The sequence below is a fragment of the Leuciscus leuciscus genome (genome assembly GCF_965113295.1).
Source record: "Leuciscus leuciscus genome assembly, chromosome: 12".
In the NCBI taxonomy this organism is placed as follows: domain Eukaryota; kingdom Metazoa; phylum Chordata; class Actinopteri; order Cypriniformes; family Leuciscidae; genus Leuciscus; species Leuciscus leuciscus.
Window position 1 is genome coordinate 5,400,375 of NC_138736.1, and position 22,622 is coordinate 5,422,996.

The 22,622-nt window shown below is 38.5% G+C and overlaps 2 protein-coding genes across 2 annotated transcripts; one reads left to right on the forward strand and one right to left on the reverse strand.

Annotated features, from left to right (window-relative positions):
- The first annotated feature begins 1,673 nt into the window (after positions 1-1,673).
- dlx5a (distal-less homeobox 5a) lies at positions 1,674-20,607 on the forward strand. Its single transcript, XM_082186893.1, has 4 exons — positions 1,674-2,144; positions 2,587-2,771; positions 3,059-5,465; positions 19,903-20,607. Exons 1-3 carry the CDS (start codon positions 1,790-1,792, stop codon positions 3,368-3,370), a joined length of 852 nt encoding a protein of 283 aa, XP_082043019.1. The 5' UTR covers positions 1,674-1,789; the 3' UTR covers positions 3,371-5,465; positions 19,903-20,607.
- Positions 7,193-10,656, reverse strand: dlx6a (distal-less homeobox 6a). Its single transcript, XM_082186894.1, has 3 exons — positions 8,751-10,656; positions 8,140-8,333; positions 7,193-7,850 (listed from the first exon to the last, which is right to left on the reverse strand). Exons 1-3 carry the CDS (start codon positions 9,061-9,063, stop codon positions 7,611-7,613), a joined length of 747 nt encoding a protein of 248 aa, XP_082043020.1. The 5' UTR covers positions 9,064-10,656; the 3' UTR covers positions 7,193-7,610.
- Positions 20,608-22,622: the final 2,015 nt, after the last annotated feature.

Genomic DNA, 22,622 nt, shown 5'->3' on the forward strand with positions numbered 1-22,622 from the left:
TGAGCAGAAAATCAACATATTAGGATTTCTGAAAGATCATGTGACACTGAAGAGAAGACTGGAGTAATGATGCTGAAAATTCAGCTTTGCATCACAGGAATAAATCAAATTTTAACATATATATATTACAACAGAAATCAGTTAATTTAAATTGTAATAATATTTCACAGTATTTTATTCACATATAAACATTCATCAACACACACATCAGCTGTGGTAAATGGAATCTCAAGCATGTTCTCTTGACGTGTGAGAAGCCAAAGAGGTTCATTCTGGTGTTACGCATCATGTTTGAGCTTCTGCAAGAACCAATGAGGTTCATTCTCGTGTTACGCATCATGTTTGAGCTTCTGCAAGAACCAATGAGGTTCATTCTTGTGCATCAAGCATGTTCGGTTGAGCTTCTGTTTGTGTTCGCTGATAAATGTTTAAATGTGAAGAAAAGCCTCAATTAAATCTGTTCATCATATAAAGCGATCGAGTCTCTTCAGAAATGTTTGACTAAATGTTCAATTCATATGGATTAGTTTTAATATTTCTTTATGAACTTTCTGAAGCGTCAAAGTAGTTTCGTAGCTGCCAATGGAGGGACAAGAATTTTATTTTCATTTATGTTCCAAAGATGAACGAAAGTCTTACAGATTTGGAACGACAGGAGGGTGAGTAATTAATGACAGAATTTTCATTTTTGAGTGAACTAACCCTTTAACCTAATCACTATTTTATTACTAGACTGACAATTTGTCATTTGTAAAATAGGTTAGATTTTCTTCTCGTCCTTCATGACTAGTCAATGAACTATTGCAGTGCCATTACAGTGGACATGCATTGCATTGTCTTGAGGAGGATAGATGTAAGGAAACTTTGACTGACTCTTTTTATTTACTAATCTCCACTTGGTGGCACCATTTCACCACTATTGCTGACTACCTTTGTCACTGTGAATGCATGCTTGACAATGCTCTTCATTAAGATTTAGGAACAACAATAATAGGACAAATTAGCAAAATAGTTTTTCGGTGATATTAGTTATCATAAAATCAGTCACACCAAAGTGCTGTCATGCATTGCTGCCATAAACAAACCCGCCGCAGACACAGATGGACATCCAGTATTGTCCATTTGATTCAGTTTTTGGTGACAAATGATTGTAATCTGAAAAATATGACATTTTATTTGTAACAAATATGCAAATTAATATGTAGATTAAGGCAGACCAAAAAGCAATAGTAATAGGATTATAGAATACCCTATACAAAACAAACAAACAAACAAACAAACAAACAAATGGTTTAATCTGTTGATTCGTCTGATAGGATACAACTAAACAAAATAATATCTGGATATGTAATTGTCTCTTCGATGAGAGTAGCCAGTTGTGTTCCAAACAAATTTAAGGGATCAGACATTTATTATGGACATTACATGGAATAGATCAACGGCCGTCTTATTTCTGCACGGTGAGCGACTTAGCCTATCAAATAATAATCAATTTCCCTTTCCATTTGTCTATAAACATACCATAAATACCTCTATTAAGTTTTTTTGTTCTTCTGAAACTGGTTGAACGGGTTAGGGAGTAACTGCCGTCTGCTGTGCTCCTTGGCCAATGGCACTAGATCCTCCCTGCAGTGCGTAACAGCGCAATTTAGGATTTAACCAAGTCTTTGCTGCGGGGCTTAAAGCAGTCTTCAAGAGAGACGCCTGACGCTTGCACACACAATGTTAGTGTAGACTCTGTGGACCCCTATAGAGTTAGACTGCCTTTTTACGTTGTCTTATCCGAACTATGACTGGAGTATTCGACAGGAGGATTCCGAGTATTAAACCTGCAGATTTCCAAAACGCTTTTCAGCTCTCCACGATGCATCATCCATCTCAGGAATCTCCAACCCTACCGGAGTCGACAGCCACGGATTCTGGCTATTACAGCCCTGCTGGAGGAGTTCATCATGGCTATTGTTCACCGAACTCGGGCACTTATGGGAAACCTCTTAATGCCTATCAGTACCAATACCATGGAGTCAATGGATCTTCTGGAAATTACGCTGCAAAATCCTACCCTGATTACGGCTCATACTCCACAGCATATCACCAATATGCCGGAACATATAATAGGGTGCAGTCACAACCGAGCCCGCAAGGTCAGTTAGCTTACTATATTATATTTAAGCATACTATTATTGTTGTTATAATACTTAGTAATCATTAGCATGGTCGGACATTATTATTGAGCATTATGATAGTAGAGTTGTTACTTTTTATAAGGTCTCAATTTTGTAACCAAGTTGGACGAAACATGATTGCATTTAAGTTTCTTTAATGCTATGTGTTTAATATGGTGGGGGGAAACATGCATGCAGTATGAAAATAGATTACATTGAAAATAAGAGCGCGTAAAATGCGTACAGATTTTCTGACAAATTATTCTGTTTGACTTTATGCGAGTAGCAATTTTAAAGCACTGCGACACTTGACATAAATCACGGCAATAATTACCAACAATCAAGAGAGTGCGTTTCTGTCCCCATGCATTTATCTAATTTCTGTTCCCGTGCATTTATCTAATTTCTGTTCACCCGTCAGAAAAAGAAACAGCCGAGCCCGAAGTGAGGATGGTCAATGGAAAACCCAAGAAAGTCCGGAAGCCCCGCACCATCTACTCCAGTTTTCAGCTCGCTGCTCTTCAGAGAAGGTTTCAGAACACGCAATACCTCGCGCTCCCAGAGAGAGCCGAGCTCGCGGCGTCGCTGGGACTCACGCAAACACAGGTTCGACAATATTTTAACGTTTATTTTTTTATTGCAATGTCTTTTTATGTAATTCTCAAATTGGTAGGCCTTTTTTAAATAGCCTATTTATATTATTTTATATATGAAGCAAGCGCATGTAAGCATAGACATAATTTTTTTTTCATAGGTTGTAAACATTTTTATCGATATAACAAAAAATATATAGCCTATTATTATGATGTAGGCCTAGAGGTTTGGCAGAAACACGTGCTTTATTTATTTGTCCCCAGAAACTCAAAAAAAACTTTTTGTTTTTGTTTCCTCAGGTGAAAATTTGGTTCCAGAACAAAAGATCAAAACTAAAGAAGATCATGAAAAACGGCGAGCTGCCTCCAGAACACAGTCCCAGCTCCAGCGACCCGATGGCGTGTAACTCCCCGCAGTCTCCCGCGGTCTGGGACTCACAGGGTCCTCAGAGACCTCACCATCAGCCGCAGAATATTAACACAGCGGCATCCACGTTTCTGGAAAGCGCCAGCGCATCTTGGTATTCCGCCGCCGGGGCGATGAATTCTCACCTTCAGGCTCCTGGCACGTTACAGCACTCGTTGGCACTCGGAGCAGGAACGTTGTACTGAAATTTGTTTATTATTTTGTTGTATATTGGACTGGTGTTAACATTTTTTTTTTTTTTTTTTGAGGAATATGCAATGTACCGATATGGCAGTCCTAGAAGAACGTGTATAATGTGTAAATTGTGTGCATGTAATTTATTGCATTTGGAAGAATATTAAATGTTTTAAATGGACAATGGACCCAAACACTCTGAATGGTGCCTTGAATTTTGACCTCAACGCGTACATCCGACGATGTGCCAAATCATTAAGGACAACCCCAAATAAATGTGTGTTTTTCTTTAATTATCAAACATTTTGTCTTCTTTAAGGTAAATCAAAACAGATCAACGCACCGAGCACTTTGCTTTAGAGCCCGTCTTGGGATGTTACTTTTCTGTGATTGGTAAAGAAGGGACTTTAACTTTGCAAGCCTGAAAATAAATTTCGAGTGGAAATTATAGAGAAAACCATGATATTGTTTTAACATTTTGGGATCATGTGTTCTGGGCTGAGTCACTGTTTAATGGTGAATAAATGGAAACATTTCTATACAGTCTAATTAAAAAGAAAAGAAAAAAAGGATTTGCTTCGGTCTTGGTCCTCAGCCTGATACAATTAAATTAATATTCATTATTATTATTCCAAACAAGTTTTAGATTGTTTTTTACGTTAGTAGGACTGAATATTTGATCTACATCTTGATTAAACCCACCCATGACGAAAGAAAAAAAATTGGTTGTTGGTCTGGCAAACAGTTTGCTCTGCCTTGCTGTCTTTGTGTTCCTTACAATTAGTACCTTTGAATTGTAGTGAGGAGGCGAAGGAACGGCGCGGAGATCTGAGGCAGTCCGCATGCCTGTGGGGGCAAACCGGCTCCAGCGACCACAACCCAGCCCTGACAGATCCTCCTCCTGGAAAAATGCTGAACATCTCATTAAAACCAGTGCTAACATTTCTACAGCTGACTGCCACGGATAAATCATGAAAAAGGCCACCAGGGCATGGTGGAGATTTCTTTGTTGACTATGATATTATTGTAGGCCTAAAACCTAATTATAAAAAAATCGTCCCAGCGCAGTTTCATGGCTGTATATTAGGAAAATATTTTCCTCGATGATCGCTTCAATGTTCAAAATAAACATCACGGTTCATCCTTTAAAAATATGACTTGAGACTGATGTTTCCACACACATAAAATAGCTATTACTGAGTTGTTTCATTGTTGGGTCAAATATGGACAAACCCATCTGTTGGTTTAAATATCTTATTATTATTTTATTTATTTTTAATTAAACATTTAAACCTGACGGTTGGGTTTGTCCAATCCCAATTTTGGGTTGAAATATCCCGGGATTTTTTAGCATAACACCCAAGGATTGGTATTTGCCTTGTTTTGAACACTGAAATTTTGGTTAACAATAACTGTGTTTAATTAGGCATACTGTGCTTTTTTGCCTAAACAACAAATCAAAGTGACAAATATCTACCCAATAGAAACCTATGACATGAGAAAATTGTAGAACGTATTCACAGGCATTTTTTTATACCCCCACACACACACTCGCTCGCGTAGCCTATACGCACGCTTCACGCTCCAAACACACACGCCATATCAACTCTAACTTTGCCTCGCTTTCTATTTCACGTATACACAAACACGCTACATTCCATGCCATTATATCGAGAGGCTTGTTAAATTCCAACTCAACATTTTCCACTCAACGAATTCACTGCAAACCGTGTATAAATAATGACAGTTAGCTTTACTGGACACCCTCAACTGTAACACTCAACAATAATTATACTTCCACCAGGATTAGCTCCATTATCATAATCTGGACATTTACAATTATCTATAATTTGCAAAGATGCGCCTGGTTCTTGATTGCAGACGGTTTTTTCCCTAGCTCACCATCTCTAAATAGTGACAGTAATAACGGCTAATTTTGCAGGCAATATATAAGAGGTGTCGGGGTGTGCAAACACTTCCACACCTGGATTTGCTTACTCAACACAAGCTGTACACAGGACCGTCCGCTTTCACAACGATATCTTTATTGAAACATTGAAACCAGAGATTTTGGTCTATGCAAGACAATAAACTTAGCTACCGAAGGTAAGTGTTGTTCCATTAGCCTAGCATGTTGTTTTGTTGTTGGCTAATCTGTGTGCCGCTGATGGGTGGGTGTTGTTATGAACTGCAGTTCGGCTTGTTGGGGAAGGCAGGCTATTTTACAGGAAAACGTGTGGCATACGAACGCTGGGATCTATAGTAAACCGGTCATAATTTGTATTGGTGTTTTATCCCTCTCTTTTTCATTTGCGCACACACTCGGAATTATTAGCTTCTTGGTCTTTGGTTAATTCTCATTTAGTCTTGAGGATGTCGGGATCGGAGCTATAAGATCGTGTCTGTCACAGTCTCTCAGGGGGCCTATATATGTGTAGGGGCCTTAACTCTCACAAACACATTTTATTTTTAATATTATGCGGAAGAATGTATGATTCCTCCAAAGATTATTTAACTGTAGAATTTTAGAGTTGAGGCAAACTCTGAATCAACATGCACCAATGCAAAATTTCTAGGCCTATTGTAAAATTTGTTGACAATTTCTATTGTAAAATTATTGACAACTTGACCCTAATTATTTAGCCTACTTCAATGAGCTCATTGTTTATGCCTTCAATTTAATAGCCTACATTGTTAGCTAACTGCGTGATTTAGTCTACATTTCTGAAATACATTGGACACTGTCCTCTGATAACATATCACTCTAAATTGTAATGTACACATGCATTTTCTGTAAAGCTGCTTTAAAACGATATTGTCAAAAGCGCTATAAATTAACGTGAATTGAATTGAATAGAGTTGCAAATGTTAGCTATATTTTTTTTGAAGACCTTACTGTGAGCAGATTAGCCTACTAAAAAACCAATGACAAATGTGTTTCTGACGGTTCCTATTTCAAGATATACCTTATGTTCTTATAGGCAGAGCAAACATTTAAATGAACCATCCCAATCCGTTGATGAGGAAACCTTTTTAGAAAATCAAGCCCCATTCTCTGCGGCTGGGGCATCCACGATTTGACAGCTGCAGGGGCTTCTCGTCTCCCTATTCAACATTGTAATTTTAGATAATATCCCAAGTGTTCACTCTCCTCAGCAATTTGTACATGAATAACCGAATAATTTCATCTTTTGTTTCGTCTTTGCCACTTCAAATCCAAATAAAGATGCCTTTTAGTATTAAAAGTGGTAGAAAATTACAGGTAATTATCTTTGACGGTAAAAACGCTGTAATCAGCGGGCTACATCAAAAATTACCCTAATTATGTCTGCATTTATGAGAATGGAAAAAAAAACCTCTCTTGGATAAAACCCATAAATTGTCCCAAATATCTCCTTCATATTGAACGAGACTGCAGCTGGATGCTTTGTTCAGGATCGATCCTGTGGCGAAAGGCATTCAGCGTCTCGCAGATCAAGGCAGAGAGAAAGGGGGAAAACATTTTGTCAATACCTTAATAATTGAGCTAGAGAATGACAAGATGGACAAGATGCAGCTCTATTCTGTAGGAAAAACACTTTGAGAAACCACCATCTCGGGTAAGCCATTTTGTTATTCCTTCATATCTTTCCAGCATTAGAAAAATGCCTTAATGTGGAGGTGATTGTTTTCAAATGACTGTGTAAGTTGTTTATAGGTCTTTTTATTTTATTTTTTTATAGATAAATGTTTTCAAATTCAGATTATTTCAATAATCAATTTCATAATTGATTGTTTAAAAGCCAGTCTTTCATAATAGGCTATCTCCTAAAAAAAAAGGCACGACACGTTACTTGAAGTCATGGTTTACTCCATTTATGACAAAACATAAAAAGTTTTTAACAACTAAAATCGGACAATATATTTACAATCAAGTTGCTTTCGTTTGCATGATCAAAAACATAAACGCAGGAGGATTGAGTTCGTTTTCAAATGCGACTCAAGCGCGTGACAAAACGTTTCGCTTCCTGTTGGTGATGATTGTGTTTGATTACAGCCAAACGTGAGAACAGATTTTTAATCAATCCGTTTAATTTGCTACTGACATTTAGTTCCATTGTCGAGCTTCGCCACACCACATGTCTTCATCCTTCAAAAGAAATCGTCCCCTTAATAGACTAGAATAGGTCTCTATTAGGGTTGTTAAACCGTGAACTGGGCGAAGACAAGAAGTCAACGTCAAGGCCTCTGGCCTAAAACAGGGCTAGTTGCCTATCTCTGCATGGCGTCCTGATGAGGCGAAGAGTACCAGTGTGAGTAACCGGGCATGTAGCTGTTAGCAGACATGTTTACTCCTTTAGAGGAGGCTGAGACGTCCCAGATGGGAGGAATGGCTGGAGAGCGCGGGGACAGGGCGATGGAGCCAGGCAAAGGGTCAATCTCGTGAGGGTTACCACCTTGTTTCAACAACTTCTTGAACTTGGACCTTTTGTTTTGAAACCAGATCTTTACCTGAAAAGAAAGACAAATATAAAAAATGGGTTATATCGTATTTAAAGTGAAGTAGGTGTCTAATTTAGTTAACATGAGATTTATTTATTTTTTGTCATCATCATCTTCCTAAACATATATAGGTCCACCTTTATTAATAACAAAATCAGTTATAATACTCAACCAAAATGAAAAGCATAAATCACTATTAAATTCAATTGAGTCCACATACTACCTGAGATATAGCCTAATACCCAACCGAAATGAAAAGCAAAATTCACTATTAAATGTAAATGAGTCCACATCTCACCTGTGTCTGTGTGAGCCCGAGAGAGGCAGCCAGTTCCGCGCGCTCCGGTAACGCCAGGTATTGAGTCTGCTGGAACCGGTGATTTAATGCCTGGAGCTGCAAACTGGAATAAATCGTCCTTGGTTTTCTGATCTTTTTGCCTTTTCCGTTGAAACGTATTTCTCCATTTTCAATCACTGTTGTTTTCTGCTGTTCTGAAAAGGGTGAATATTGTGGAATGATTCCCGCACATAAACATTTATAAGAATTTGAAATGTGATTATTTTTTTTTGACAAACACATATTTGTAACGTTCTTTCAAGCATTATATAGCATAATTACTTTGTCTGTCATATTTAGGAAATAGCATGAAGTGACATCTCGAGACAGACAATTAGATGCTAATTATAATTTGTAATGGTGGGTAGAATCACTGGCGGAACGCAATAAATCATTTTGAGAACACCGTTATTGCTGACATACGACGGACAAAACTGGGCGAGAACAAAGGGGAACGGGTACGGTGTCTTAGATGAGAACTGTGAATGTAATATTTTATCGACATACGGCTTTCCTCGTATAGTTCAACAATGAAAACAGAGCTGGATCTTTACGCATGTAAATACGCTTACCTGTGGCGTCTAACCTGGTCTGTGTTCCGCTGGCGTTACTGTAGGACGGCAGGTACGGACTGTGGTGGGGATGGCTTACATAGGAGTAAGGTAGCGACCTGTTATAAGAGTTTGAGCCGGAGTACGGAGAGCTGTCGTGCTGATGATGATGATGATGATGAGACCCGGAATGGAGACAGTGGAGCGGATAATGGCTGGCGGCCATTGACGGGGAGCTCTGTTGTGAGTGCGATTGCTGTCCAAACTCCATGAAAGCAGATTTTGACGAGTCTTGAGCCTCCAGACCGTCAGCCATCGTAGTCATGGTCATCATCAAATTTTCTGCTTTAAGAGCACTTACCCCCTATCTCTGAAGTCCAAATGAGTCCTTTCGTTGTGTTCGTTTCTTTCTCTCCTTGGTTAGGGGATATTGCGTTATTACCTCCACAATTTATCCTTTTTTGTCCTGTAATTCTCACGCGGTATGGTGGAAGGTGGGCTTGAGTAAAGGCAGAGATTTTAAGGTGGATTCTGTTAAATTTGAGTCCTTGCTTCCAGACTTGATGCAGCCACTACAAGTAAAATGGTTTGTCTCCAAAGGGCAGCGCCTTCCGATTGGTCATTCAACCTAACGTCATCAGTTCTCTGCTTTAGCTGAGACTTCACAGTGAGTTAACCTACCTTAACAGCTCCCACCGTAGCCATAACCATGTGGAGAATAGTAATGCTGGGATATCCCTCTGATATTCACAAAATTCCCACTCAGATTCGACTCCAGAGACAATGTCGCGCGCTACTATCGAAGTAATTAATCGCGTGGTTCGTAACCACAGCTCGAGGTGCCAAATATCGCTTAGCCTACAAACCGCAAGAACACTATACAAATCGAATCGTTTGATAGGATAAAGCAAATATATTGCCATATGTACGACTAAAAAGTCATTTTTATATGGACGTTGATGTCTCAATGCATTTACAAAACAGCAGAAACCACAACAGTAAAATAATAATAGGCTATAGGCTAAATACAAACACAGAACAATACATCAATAATTAAGGAGATGTACAGTAGCCAATGGAATAAAACATATAAGCCATGCATATTAAGTGAAAATATGCGGTGTCAAAAGAATAGTCTAGAAAAGCAATAGTTGTAAGCCTCTTCAGAGAGGATTCACGTGAACTATAAACACGCCAGATATGGTCTGGTTTAATTAAGCCACAGTCACTGAAAGGCCCGGGTTAGTGACAGCCTTTCCTCGTATAATCACGAGCCAGTCACAGTTGAAAATATATGCAAATTACGAGTGCAGTTTGTGGTTTGGCAAATCGCGATCGCATTATAAACCACGATGTAAATATACCCTACAACTGCAAGGCTTTCTTCATTCTCATTTCACTCAATTTTTATTTTATAGACAACGAGTTTCCTCATGATATGGCATACATTTATTTTAAATGGTAATGAAAAAGCAATTACGGTCGCAATCAGTTATATCCAAATCCTCTTTGATTATCCGTTACACTGTATTCAGACTGGCGCTATAAAATTAAGAACAATTCGTCTGTAATGATTATGGACCTTGTTTATTTTGGGAGGTGGATTAAAAGTGGATATAGCATAAATTATCCGCTAATTATACACCAGTGTCGCCTCAATTATCCTCTTATCAAAAATGGTAGCCCTAAATGCAGCATTTAGTTTCAATTTTCTCCCTTTCTGTAACAAGAACTGCGTACCTTGCTATTATTACCAGGGATGTTATTTACTTTGCCGGATTTAAGAGTGCACAAGCGGCGTAGATAACCATTTTCCATGGTGGACTGAACTTGGGAGAGACAGAAAGGCATCTGGTCGCTCTGAACGCTTGTGGATTTCTTCTTATAGTCAAGATATCAAACATTTCGAGTTTAAAAGAATTGTGCATGCAGGTAAGAGGAAACCTGGAGAATTTGTTTGAACAATTTCCTCAATGTGTGAATGTTTTTGTTTCTTTTAAATTGTATAAAAAGCTGTGTCATAATTTGCTTAAATGCAATTGTCAAATGAGCTAATATTAGTGATCAGGAATTTGATTGATTATTGCTGCTGCATGATCAGTTTGAAAATGTTTGAAACCAGATACACAGCCATGGCATGGTACAAACATCTTCCAATTATGCTTTCTTGCTGGCATTTTAAGTGCTTAATTGATCGAGAATTCATGGTTTGGGACCTTTAAAATGACTTCCTTTTATAAAACCTGCGTTGACACTTAATATTTGACAGTTAAGGGCATAATGGTTATATTTCCGGGGACTGATCAAATAATTTGATACAAGTTGACAAAATTCTACAACAGGCCAGTGGATTTGTTTCAGCGTATCTTGACCACAAGAAGCGTATTTCAATTAAAACTCATAGCCTCCATTTACAAGCTGTTGAATGATCGTAAATGGTGTTGTGTTTCTACATAAATTGTATTCCAATAGCTAAAATGAAAAATTGCGCAGGAATAGAAAAGTGCCTTTTAGGAGATAACCGTCTTGATAGTTAAAATTGACGCTTAAAAATAAATGACTTATTTTGTTTGACAAAATAATATATTTGTATTATAATAGTCTACTTTCACCAAAACCAAACTCTTTAGCAGCGATCACTCACAAAAAAAAAAAAAAAAATCTTTATTTAAATTTCTTTAAATAAAAATGTGTTAATTGTGTTATATTTTTAAAATATAATTGTTTTTTTATTACTGAGAATATTAAAGCAAAGCATGCATGTAAACCCATAAGCAACATTACAAATCTGTCAAAAAGAAAAAGAAAGAGAGGGGTCTGTGTGGACATGCCTGCGCTCGAGTGCATCCATGCAGCCCTATCTGAGCTTTAACAAAACTACTTTGAAATGGATTCGCCTTCATTCCGAAGAGCGCACGACCTTCTTGTCACTGGTCCGAACAGACATGTTGACCGGCTCGGATTGTAGAGCGTTTCCAGTCCAGCAGAGGCGGCTGATGGTGCTCTCTCTGCCGAACACACACACACACACACAGACAGACAGACACACGCAGGCGTCGACGGATCTCCGTGGCTGTTGAGCAGAGGAAGTGGCGAGGCAAAGCGAACGCAGATGATAGCACGCGCAGCTGTCGGTATTCTGCGCGAGATCACAATAGAAATCAAGAGAACAAATATAACCAGACCCCTCCCTGCCATTTAGGTCGCATATTAAAGCACGCATTTTATTCCAGGACTGTTTCACTAAATATGTAACTATAAATGAAGTTAGTAGGCTAAGGCTAAAAACAAAAAAGACCCTTACTGAAAATATAGTGGAGGTATCGGTTTCATATTAAATATGCATTAATTCGATTCAAACATAGACTATAGGTCAAACATTTAAAATATTAAAAATATTCACTTGCTCATTATTAATGTTTACAATTTTATATGATGGAATAAAAAACTGACCACAAAGCAAGAGCCTATCGAAATATAGACCCACTTAAGACTTGCTGTGTTTTTGAGCTGTTAGGCTAATTCTAGTGCATATAAGATTAGCTACTACCCATTCTTGCTAAAAGCTCCACCTGTGGGTTGATGAATGTAGCCTAACTTCACACTAACATGGTCACGGTTTGGTGACCATGCTTAAAGAGCGCAATTGTCCCTTTTTTTTTATAGCATGAGCAAATTAAAATGAGAGAGGCCTATAATGTCATATAGCGTGTCTCTGTTGTACATTGGGATGAAACGTCAAATGCACAAAGAAGTTTGTTTATCTCGAGGAAATAAGAACATAAGGCTGTGCAGTACACAGACCTGAAAGGATACTTCAATGTTCAATGCAAAATTGCAGCCAACACAGAGGTTGCCTCTTATGAACATTAATTTTCAGTTCATAAATGAACGTGGCTCTGCTGAAAAATCTTTTATCTTTTGAGAATGTTGTACAATTGAGAACAGTGGGATTTTTCGGGGTTCTTTTTCGACTTAATAGAAGACATTATTAGCTCTGACAGCACACGGCTCAGGTCTTGGGGAGAGGATTTTCTAGAGAGATGACAGACAGGAAGGCCAGCAATCACAGGCTTTTTTATCCGAATGTACTGTTCGATGCCGTTTATCCCTGATGATAGAAAATTGCTCTGTTGCCAGGACGCGGCTGCTGAAATAGAGGGCAAGAGCAACATTTCCATTTTCCAGTTTGAAAGCCATTGAAATGAATTAGTAAAATGAAAAAAGAAAAAAAAAATCCCGCGGTAAACAAAGAGGGGCAAACAAAGATACACTTTATTTCCTTGCGCCAAGCACCCTTTCATTTTGTAAAATTTCGTTAGCTGCTTTTCTGAGGCTTTGAATTCAAAACTGAATTCAAAATAATACGCTCCTGATGTGCACCAGAGATAATTACACATTTTCAATAGATTCTAAATGTAAAGCAAAGTGCAATTTGTTCCTGTTTGCATATCACTGCAACATTTGTTCACATATTACTGTTTACAATATCACTCAATACATTTTGAAGGTCAATTGAAATATTTGCACATTCATTAAATTCGTACAAAATAATCAAATCAAATCGCACTATACAAGATTAATCATTGTGACAAGTGGCTTGTCATTCGCCTCGTATTGATCATATTTCTTAACGTGTAATCCACAAAGTCCCGGGGAGGAGTTTGTCAGAATATTACTTGTTATGACAGTTTGAAAACACACCCAACGAATAGTGGGTTTACGTGTCATGACAGACATATGCTTTATTGTTATTTGGGTGTGCAGTGGCCGACCACAACATTCGGTAAACAACCGCGCGGAAAAGATGCCTGAGTAACCAACACTCCTTGTCCAGATATTTCACAGGTGAAAAAAAAAGCCAAGTTTTCAAGACTACCTACAAGAAAAACATATAATCATAATTTTGATAAGCAACAGCACAAGTTGTCCTTGCTCCCCGAAAAGGGGAAACTCGTAAATATGAACAGCAGGAGATCAGTCATTTTCACGCGTGACAGTAGCCTGTAAATGTTAAACTGATAACTACGATAAACAACCAAATGATAATGGTGGGAATAGCCTACTAATAAAAAAATTATAAAATGTTTGGTCTATAGGCTATGCTGGTTTATTATACCAATATCGAAATGCAAAAGCTGTCGTTAACAATTTATGCCATTGCATTTACAAAATAATTCCAAAAAGCACGTTATAAATCAACGCTATAGAATTAAAAATGTACGGCGTAAGAAAATCATTTATCAGAACATCATACACTTTGTTTATTCACATCCACACTGATGATTTCTCTTTGATCTCTAAAAGCGGGTGAAATCAATGGCTATATTAATATTTAGGTGAAACGGAGGTCCTGTAGGCTTGGAAGGATAGTATTTTGCATATGAATCTTTGCATGTGCAGGTGCTTTACCCCGACGATGTGTGCTTGTATTAAAGTAAAACATTTTACCCATGCAGTTACATGTGCATTACCTAGAATGCCTGTCCGCTTTGTCTGAACATAGCTCATGTCCTGCAGTACATTTGCCTGAGCTATTTATCCCCCCATAGTCATTATTTATAATCATTGCTATTAGCTGGCTCTGATAGATTTTGATCTTTGATTGAAGCTGGTCCACCTAATCTGATTGGAGGGACCATGGTTACGGTTTCTTCGTGTGTTGATCATGTATCCATACAACACAACATTGCAATTGTATTTACTTAATTGTGTGCTGATATTTTGATTTTTCTCTTTGGAAATACAGCTGAGAATTGCAGTGAAAACAATAACCAAAAATAATATTCTAAAAGGTCATATTAATTACAAGTCGATATTTATTAAAATAATGCTGTGGCTTTGCTGGTGTTTGGTGGGATGATGTTGCGTGTGATTTAAGTAGTTTCCCTGATCTGAATTTCCTGAGGTCAGGTGAGGAAGTGGCACAAACAATGAAGCACGGACAATAATTGTTTGCCTTGAAACTCAAGAACAGTGAGTTTGATGAGGCGTAAAAACAGCAGAGAAAAAAAGTCACACCTGGAGAACCGCCTTGTGCCACATTCATTCTCTTGCCATGGTTCACATGAAAACCAGTCTGCAGGAGCTGCGCGCCTTTCTCAAGCTCCTGTTCAGGGCTAAATAGAGCAAAAAAAAATACAAAGACTGCCTGAAACTACAAACTTCCACATTCTAGCTGATGAAGAACATTTGAAACTCACTCACAAAAGGTTCTGCGGGAGATATGAAGACTGCAGAGTTACTCCAATGAAGCTGTGAAGCCATGAATGGCTGGACGCCAAAAATGAATGCTTGAAAACACAAGCTGTTTAATTTAGCCATATTAGTAAAGGTGGTAGATTACTGAAATATTTGCAGTATAAAGTCTCTTTTACATGAAGTCATAAGTGAGGATTTATGTATTCTATCAGACATTCTATTAAGCATATTCAAGTGTTTAAAAACATTAGTCTCAGGATTTGTCTAGGTTTTTGCATAGTAATGATGAATTAATGGCTGTAAGGTTAATGGAAGACACAGCATCTCTTCCATTTATTACAGATTTAATGCTTTGAAGGCACTAAAGGTGATCAATTATTTGTGGTGTAGATTGAAAAAAAAAATTTTTTTGAATAAATAAACAAACCTTATCTAATAAATGTGAAGGCCTTTCAGATTTTTTCATAAGCATGCCAGTAAACTATCTCTTGGCCTTTTGTGCAGCGACATTAACCACAGAAGTGTAAAAACACATGCAGAATAAAACAAAAAATAAATAATAGTGTGTAAATTCAATCTGAATTTATTCATAAGATCATTTGAACAAATGTGGTTAAGCTCATAACAAGCTTGTTAATGCGGTGCAAAACAAATCCCCTTCAGCATTTTATTTTCATAAACTTTAACAACCATTTCAGTTGAAGGGTTTTAGGCTTTTCCCATTTTATCAAAACACACGCCAGCAATCACAGTGATAACTGCTCTTGGAAATGCATTAAACCATAGAGCTCATTCAATCAATGCAAGGAGAGGGTGTTCAAAAGAATGCTGAAAATAAATCTACAGGATGATCGTACAAAACATATAAGAGGCAAAAGTAAAGAAGCTTTCCGCACACTATCCATGAGAGCTGGCATTGAAATAACAGATGCAGGTATGTTTTTATAGTGCTGAAAATCATCTCCATATAGAGCCGCGAAGATGAAGGACAGTGGGAACGTTGTTCGCGTTTGGATCCGGATCAAAATGGATCTGATCACACCAGACTTGGACATGTGGGGCGGTTTGAATGGCATGGCAGGGGTGGTGAGCTGTCAATCTTACGCTCTCATGCTCGCCTCAAACGCTTTCCTTCTTTTCCAAAAGCCAGCAGACCAGCGTAGGAAGAAGGCGAGCGTTTGTGGAGTCCAAAACCCTTGACTATTCAAGCAAAAACCAGCATTCGTTTGATGTGTCACAGCTGGCCTTCAATAAACATTTCTTTCAGAGTAAAAAAAAAAAACTAAGCTTTAAACTATGATATATTTAAAATAACTGAGGATTTGATAACAATGATTGCATTGTACGCGAGCCACTCTTTTTGGTTTTGTTTCAGCGGCATCTCCTCACTGCGTGATCAGGTGGGTGTGCAAACGCTCTTCCTAAATAACAATGGAAACCTGGATGAAACAATGTTATTGTTTTGTTTGACATGTCCGCTTTAGAATTCTATTGACTGAATATGAAGGACCTCATCCTCATCTCTCCTCTCCTCTCCTCTCCTCTCCTCTCCTCTCCTCTCCTCTCCTCTCCTCTCCTCTCCTCTCCTCTCCTCTCCTCTCCTCTCCTCTCCTCTGTTTCTCTCCAGCTGCAGTGAGTGAGATATGACCAGAGAATTGGCCTCTGGGAGAGCAGCAAGCCATCCTGGTGCTATTAGGCTCGTGGCTAATAATAGGTGTTTCAGTCCGGGGGAAGATCAATCAGGGGGAATCATGGGGAATGTTCTGAGGAGCGCTTTTACACATCTGTCCAGATGGATGAAATTACACTTGTCTGTTTTTAGTTGCATTACTCCCAAATTGGCTGTCTACTTTTTTCTCTCTTTCTCTCACTCTCCCCTCATTCATGTGTCAGTGGTCTACTAAAAGGATTCAGCGCTAAACTCCCTGTCATTTTGGTCTTTCCTCGCTCGCTCTGCCCTCTCTGCTCAGTCACCTTATTTACGTTCTTGCATTCAATAAGCTGGACGTTAAAAATGGATCAATTAGAAGAAAAAAAATCCTGACATTTTAGTGCTTTTATAACGCTTTTGGATATTTTGTGGTAAATTTGATCACATTTATGTCATGAACAATAAAAAGGTCAATGAAAGCTGAGCGATACTACTTGATGCAGTTGCTGAAAATTATATTCAATAAAAGTTTTTTTTTTTTTGCAATAAAAACTTCATACAAACATCATATACAAATTACAAATTGGGTTCCTTAAGCCTGAAACCAAATAAAAAAATAAAAAATGCATATATATTTTGACTTTTTAATCTGAAAATAAGCAGTTAGGGATTTAAACAAAAAAACATTATGAGGTAAAATGGATAAATATTAGTATTTATTACATGGCTTGGTTGAATTCCAATGTAGAATGCGGTCTGTTATTTCTTGATAACAGACCGCTGCGAAGTATAACACACCGTTGCCATGAAAAACAAAGCGTTGCTATGGACGCGGAACGGACTATTTTCTTTAGCGGAAGCAATACAATCGTTTTTAAATCAATAAACTCCTTTTTAAATCAATAATTTGTGTCAAATTATTGATTTATTTTGTAGGGAGCCATGTAATAAGCGGGATAAAGTATAGCGAGGCGGTTGTTATAGCGAATAACAACCCCTTCAGGCTGATTCAAGCCCTCGACGCGAAGCCTGTCGGGGTTGTTATTCGCTATAACAACCGCCTCGCATACATTATCCCTTACATATAATATAGTCCCCCTGTAATAATTTTATCCCTTAAAACTCATGGAACTTTGATCACCAAAATTACATATTTAAAAATGTTTCCTTGGAAAAAAAACCTTCATGCCTTAAAATAGCTTGAATGTAACTGCCTCAGGTTCTATTAATATGCAAATGAGCCCCGCCTCCACTCACTCACAGCAGCTCAGAGATCCACTCGTTGACCATGCGCATTGACCTGATTGGTTACAAGGTAGTTTGTAACGTCAGAAACACCAGCGATTTTAAAGCGTGTTTTTGAGACTGTCTTTGGTTCACTGCAGTTTTAAAGAAAAAATACTCCAGCAATGGTGTCGACTTATGAATTTGCACATGGTTTGTCTTAAAGCATAATTTAAAACACCACATAGACATCAAAAGCTTGATTTTCCCACTTTAAGATTTAACGTTTTCTAAGATAGTTCAGTAATCAAGCCAAAAGGAAAAAAAAAAAAGTTATGAGGTAAAAATGGAAAAATATTTAAGATTTCTAGTTCAATAATCACACCATTATATAAATTGTCACATTTTTGTTTTTAAAAAAGCAAAAATTGGGGAAATATTTGAGATTTCTAGTCCAATAATCGCTCCGTTATACAAAAGGTGGTAACACATTATTTTTGCAGTATCCTTGTTACACGTTACATTTACAATAGGAATAACTATAAATTTTACATAATTACATCCAACTAACATTAAACCAAACCCTAATCCTAACCCTATAGTAAGTACATGTAGTTAATTAATGTTACTCATTAATTACACTGTAGCAAAGACACCTTAAAATAAAGTGTAACCCCAAAAGTTCAAATTTCCTTCATGCCGACAACATAATATTCAATTACAAATGTTGTATTAAAGAAGACATTTCCCCCTGGTGTTCTCAGTCATTTGGACCCCCACTGTTTTTCTCATCAGCTCTGCTATCTCTATCATTTAAAACATATAATTACACCCATTTGCATTGTGCAGCTGCACTCACAAATCCCCAACTTTCCCATCCAAAACAATGATATTTGCAGTACTCGTAGTAAATCGTCAGAAAAGTAAAACCACTAGTACCACACCACAGATCCTCTAAAAGCAATGCTTTCGGACCCCTATCCCCATGAAACAGAGATTGCAAGCGAAAGGACACATGAGAAGGTGTGAAACTGAGGCATTGAAATCCTGACCCGCAGTAACCCTTGAATAGGTGAGTGCAGCTGAGGAGGTAACCACATGCTGGACGGCCCGCTTGCCATGCAGCACCGGCAGTTATCCAGCACAATGTGTCAATCAGAGAGTGGGGCATAGAGACTGAGAGGGGTCATTTACAGACTACCAAACAGCTGTATGCATCTGCGCTTCTCAACCACCACGGCTGACATCTCAAAATTTTTGATACTTGAAAGTGGCTGTCTGGCAAGTTGTATTGAATTAGCCTTTTTCAGATTACGCCCTCCTGAGTTCTTAAACGGGACCGTTGTCACTCCGATCAAAACTCCCGAGACTGATTTGCTTGCGGCGTGAATTTGTACAAGCATCTCTGCCGTATAGTCACAATGGGCTCGCGCGCACAATACGGGGAAATTACCTCTCAAGAAAGACACAGCGGGATACTTTTTATCAGAGAAAATGAATACTGTACGTCATTGTTGATTCTAAGCCTGCAGAGAACCTGATTTGAGATGTTCTCCTATTTTTGATTGCCCAACATTGAGAGATATTTCAAGCACTGAGCAAGCTTGTCTGAGAAGCTCGATGACCAGAGGAAGAAAATCAAGGCTCCCCAATGTGTTACTCCTGGCAACGGGGGGAAATTAGCATTGACATATAAGCGAGGCCACGGAAAGGCCTCCGGGTATTTTACGGCTTGAAAAGTGACAATCAAAGTGGATGTAAAGACATCCTCCCTGTTCTATTTATATTGAAATCAGCTTCTTTTATATTTCCAGAAGGAAGAGCGGCGAACTTATAATGTATGTATTTTGTTCATTTCACCGTCGTGCCTGTGATGCCGGTGCTCTCATGTTTGCCCCCCGCTGCGGTAAACAGAATGTGACTCTCATAGCGGATGCATTTCAGGCCACTCACAACACGCTAGTGAGGCTGACATGGCCTCCCTCATTTTCCACCACAAAATTCAGCTCTCGCGATTGCCAACACATAATGATAGCATCTTCCAGAGTCACTGAGGTGTACCACTGACGCGCCAATATTCTCTCTGTCATATTGCAGGAAATTCAGCGCCGACTACCCAGGAGTCCCTGCCGTCTACCATGCATCAGAAGTTGTTTTGTTAATCGAAAATAAAGGGCGGATTGCGTGATCCGAGGCACGGAGCGGCTCACCGTTTCCTCGCATTACAAGACGGCCTTACCGGCAAGGAGGAATATGCATGAATAAATTAAAAGGTAATGAGGACGCTGTCAGGAGAGGGTCGTTCAGGGCAGAGCTTGGCGTTGGAGAGCTTTCAGAGCATTATGTGATGGACTTGTCATCTCGGCACGAGAAGCAAAGAGGGGTGGAGTTCAACGGCGCGGACAACAGCATCTCACTGCTCAATGTTTTGTATTTTCACTGCTAAATTAAACAATACGAAATATGAATTCTGTCTTTTCCTCAAGTATGAATGAAAACACTGACTTTGTGAATATGTTTAAAGGGATAGTTCACCCAAAAAGGAACATTTTGTCAATACTTCTTGTTCCAAACTTGTATGAGTTTCTTCTGCAGAACACGAAAGAAGATATTTTGAAGAATGTTGGTAACAAGACAGTTAACGATAGCCATTGACTTCCAAAGTAGGAAAAAATAGTTCACCCAAAAATTAACATTTTGTTTACCCACCCTCATGTTGTTCCAAACCTGTATGAGTTTCTTCTGTTGAACACGAAAGAAGATATTTTGAAGAATGTTGGTAACAAGACAGTTAACGATAGCCATTGACTTCCAAAGTAGGAAAAAAATACTATGGAAGTCAATGCGTGCCAACATTCTTCATAATATCTTCTTTCGTGTTCAACAGAAGAAACTCGTACAGGTTTGGAACAACATGAGGAACAAAATTTAAATTTTTGGGTGAACTATCCCTTTAAAGACAGACAAAGAAGGACAACACAAGGATAAATTATCATTCTCAATCATTTTTAGAATGTTCACACCTCTTGATCAAGGCAGCGTGGAATCGCATAATGGAATGTCATGGCAACAACACCTGGCAACAGTTTATCCAAGTCCTCCTCATGCCCCTCCCCCCCAAAACCGAGAGCGCTGGAACATTATTTCTGTGAGACAGAAAGCCCTATGAACAAATAATGGGTGAGCGCCAGTTTAAATAAAGTATGGTTTATGACTTGTGGTCAGGACCGTCTCTCTTTTTTAAAAAGTGTGCTGTGTAAAAACAGCTGCCAACATTTTTTTCTCCATACGGTTATAATACAAAGTCGTTTTTTTCCCCCCCCTCCTCACAGTGAGAGATTCAGTCAATAAAAGAACCGGCAGTAGACCAGTAGTCTGCAGCCACAGGAGAATGGAACAAACCACACACGCCAAAACAAACTGGTGCTCCCTTCGCGATTTTTCAGTTCGGGGCATTTTAAATAAAACATTTACAGTCCTTCTGCGCAGGGTTTTGCGACTTGCCCTGTTTTGCTTTCGACATCAACAAAAAGACTAGAGGGATTCATTTCCTTCACCTACAAAATAAAAAGCTATACGTATCCCATTGGATTTCTGAAATATATTTGAGGCTAGGTCCAGGTGTTTTGGTCTAATTCACAAACAATCAGGCTTGTTGGGGATCAGACCAATTACCCAAATGAATTGTACAATACCGAGAAACAGACACAGCAATTTTCTACTTCCATTTCTATGTGCCACTGCAATTATAGATCATCAGAAACTGTCATTAAGTAACACTAGGCTTGTATTAAGACCTAGTCACTGTCTTGCAACTACAAAAAGAAGGCGTCCATTAACACGGTTTGCTTAGTAATAGTCACTGGCCTTTAAACGAGGATGATGACGACAACGGGAAAAAGCAACACTGGATTTTTTTTGTATGCATCAACAAAACCAGCTATCAAACACTTGGAGCTGGGGATTATTGGGCTGGTCAACATTACAGTCAAACAAATGCTCAATGTATGGAAACAGCTACAGTCACACAGTTGTACAAGTTATAAGCCATTGCAGCTCTGAGAAAGTGAGAACTGTGCTAATTCATTTTAAAGTGAGACACACTAATAAGTAAGGTTTCATAAATCATATTTTAGACCCTATTGGGAATTGAGTTTTATGGATATCTTTTAAGGTTGGTGACCAACACAGCAAAGCACTTAAGAAGAATTCATTTTTCCAGCACTCAAATGTCTCCACTGAGTTATGCAGCCATTCCCAATTCCCAAGTCCTCATGCTGAATTAAAACCGATTTAGGTGGGGGAATTAAAGCGTGGAGCTAAAAAGGAGCTGAGGTGCATTATACACCAGCTCGTAAAAGTTGAGAAAAGTCAGTCATTTTAATACACACCAATCAAGCTGTTGAGTGACTTACTGTATGTGAAGTTTTTACCGTGATGACATCTCTCTGTGCAAACAGACAACCTGGAGTGCGACTACGCACATTAACTCAGCAGACAGACGGCACAGTTTACTTTAGCACCACTAAAACTGCACAAAAAAAAGACATGTACATAACTACTCATATTTAAGATGACTTAAATCAAGGTTATCCATCAAAAACTGACATGTGAGTTAAGACAGAATGTACACAGCTAAACAGGAGCTGAGACAATGCAGATGCCAAGACACAATGAACAGGCGTCCTTCCTAGATACCGAAGTTCCTACAAAACTGCATCTGAAACAAATAACAATATACAGGCTCAACAATAAAAATAAATACAAATTGTTAGATTTTTTTTGCTAACCATTCAATTAACAACTAGACCTCGCCA

What these genes read in the sequence shown, in the direction of transcription:
- dlx5a (XM_082186893.1), top strand. Translation starts at nt 1,790, where the DNA reads ATGACTGGAGTATTCGACAGGAGGATTCCGAGTATTAAACCTGCAGAT. An exon ending in GTCACAACCGAGCCCGCAAG is followed by an intron (nt 2,145 to 2,586) that starts GTCAGTTAGCTT and finishes TTCACCCGTCAG; the next exon opens with AAAAAGAAACAGCCGAGCCC. An exon ending in TGGGACTCACGCAAACACAG is followed by an intron (nt 2,772 to 3,058) that starts GTTCGACAATAT and finishes TTGTTTCCTCAG; the next exon opens with GTGAAAATTTGGTTCCAGAA.
- dlx6a (XM_082186894.1), bottom strand. Translation starts at nt 9,063, where the DNA reads ATGATGACCATGACTACGATGGCTGACGGTCTGGAGGCTCAAGACTCG. An exon ending in GACCAGGTTAGACGCCACAG is followed by an intron (nt 8,334 to 8,750) that starts GTAAGCGTATTT and finishes CACCCTTTTCAG; the next exon opens with AACAGCAGAAAACAACAGTG. An exon ending in TCGGGCTCACACAGACACAG is followed by an intron (nt 7,851 to 8,139) that starts GTGAGATGTGGA and finishes CTTTCTTTTCAG; the next exon opens with GTAAAGATCTGGTTTCAAAA.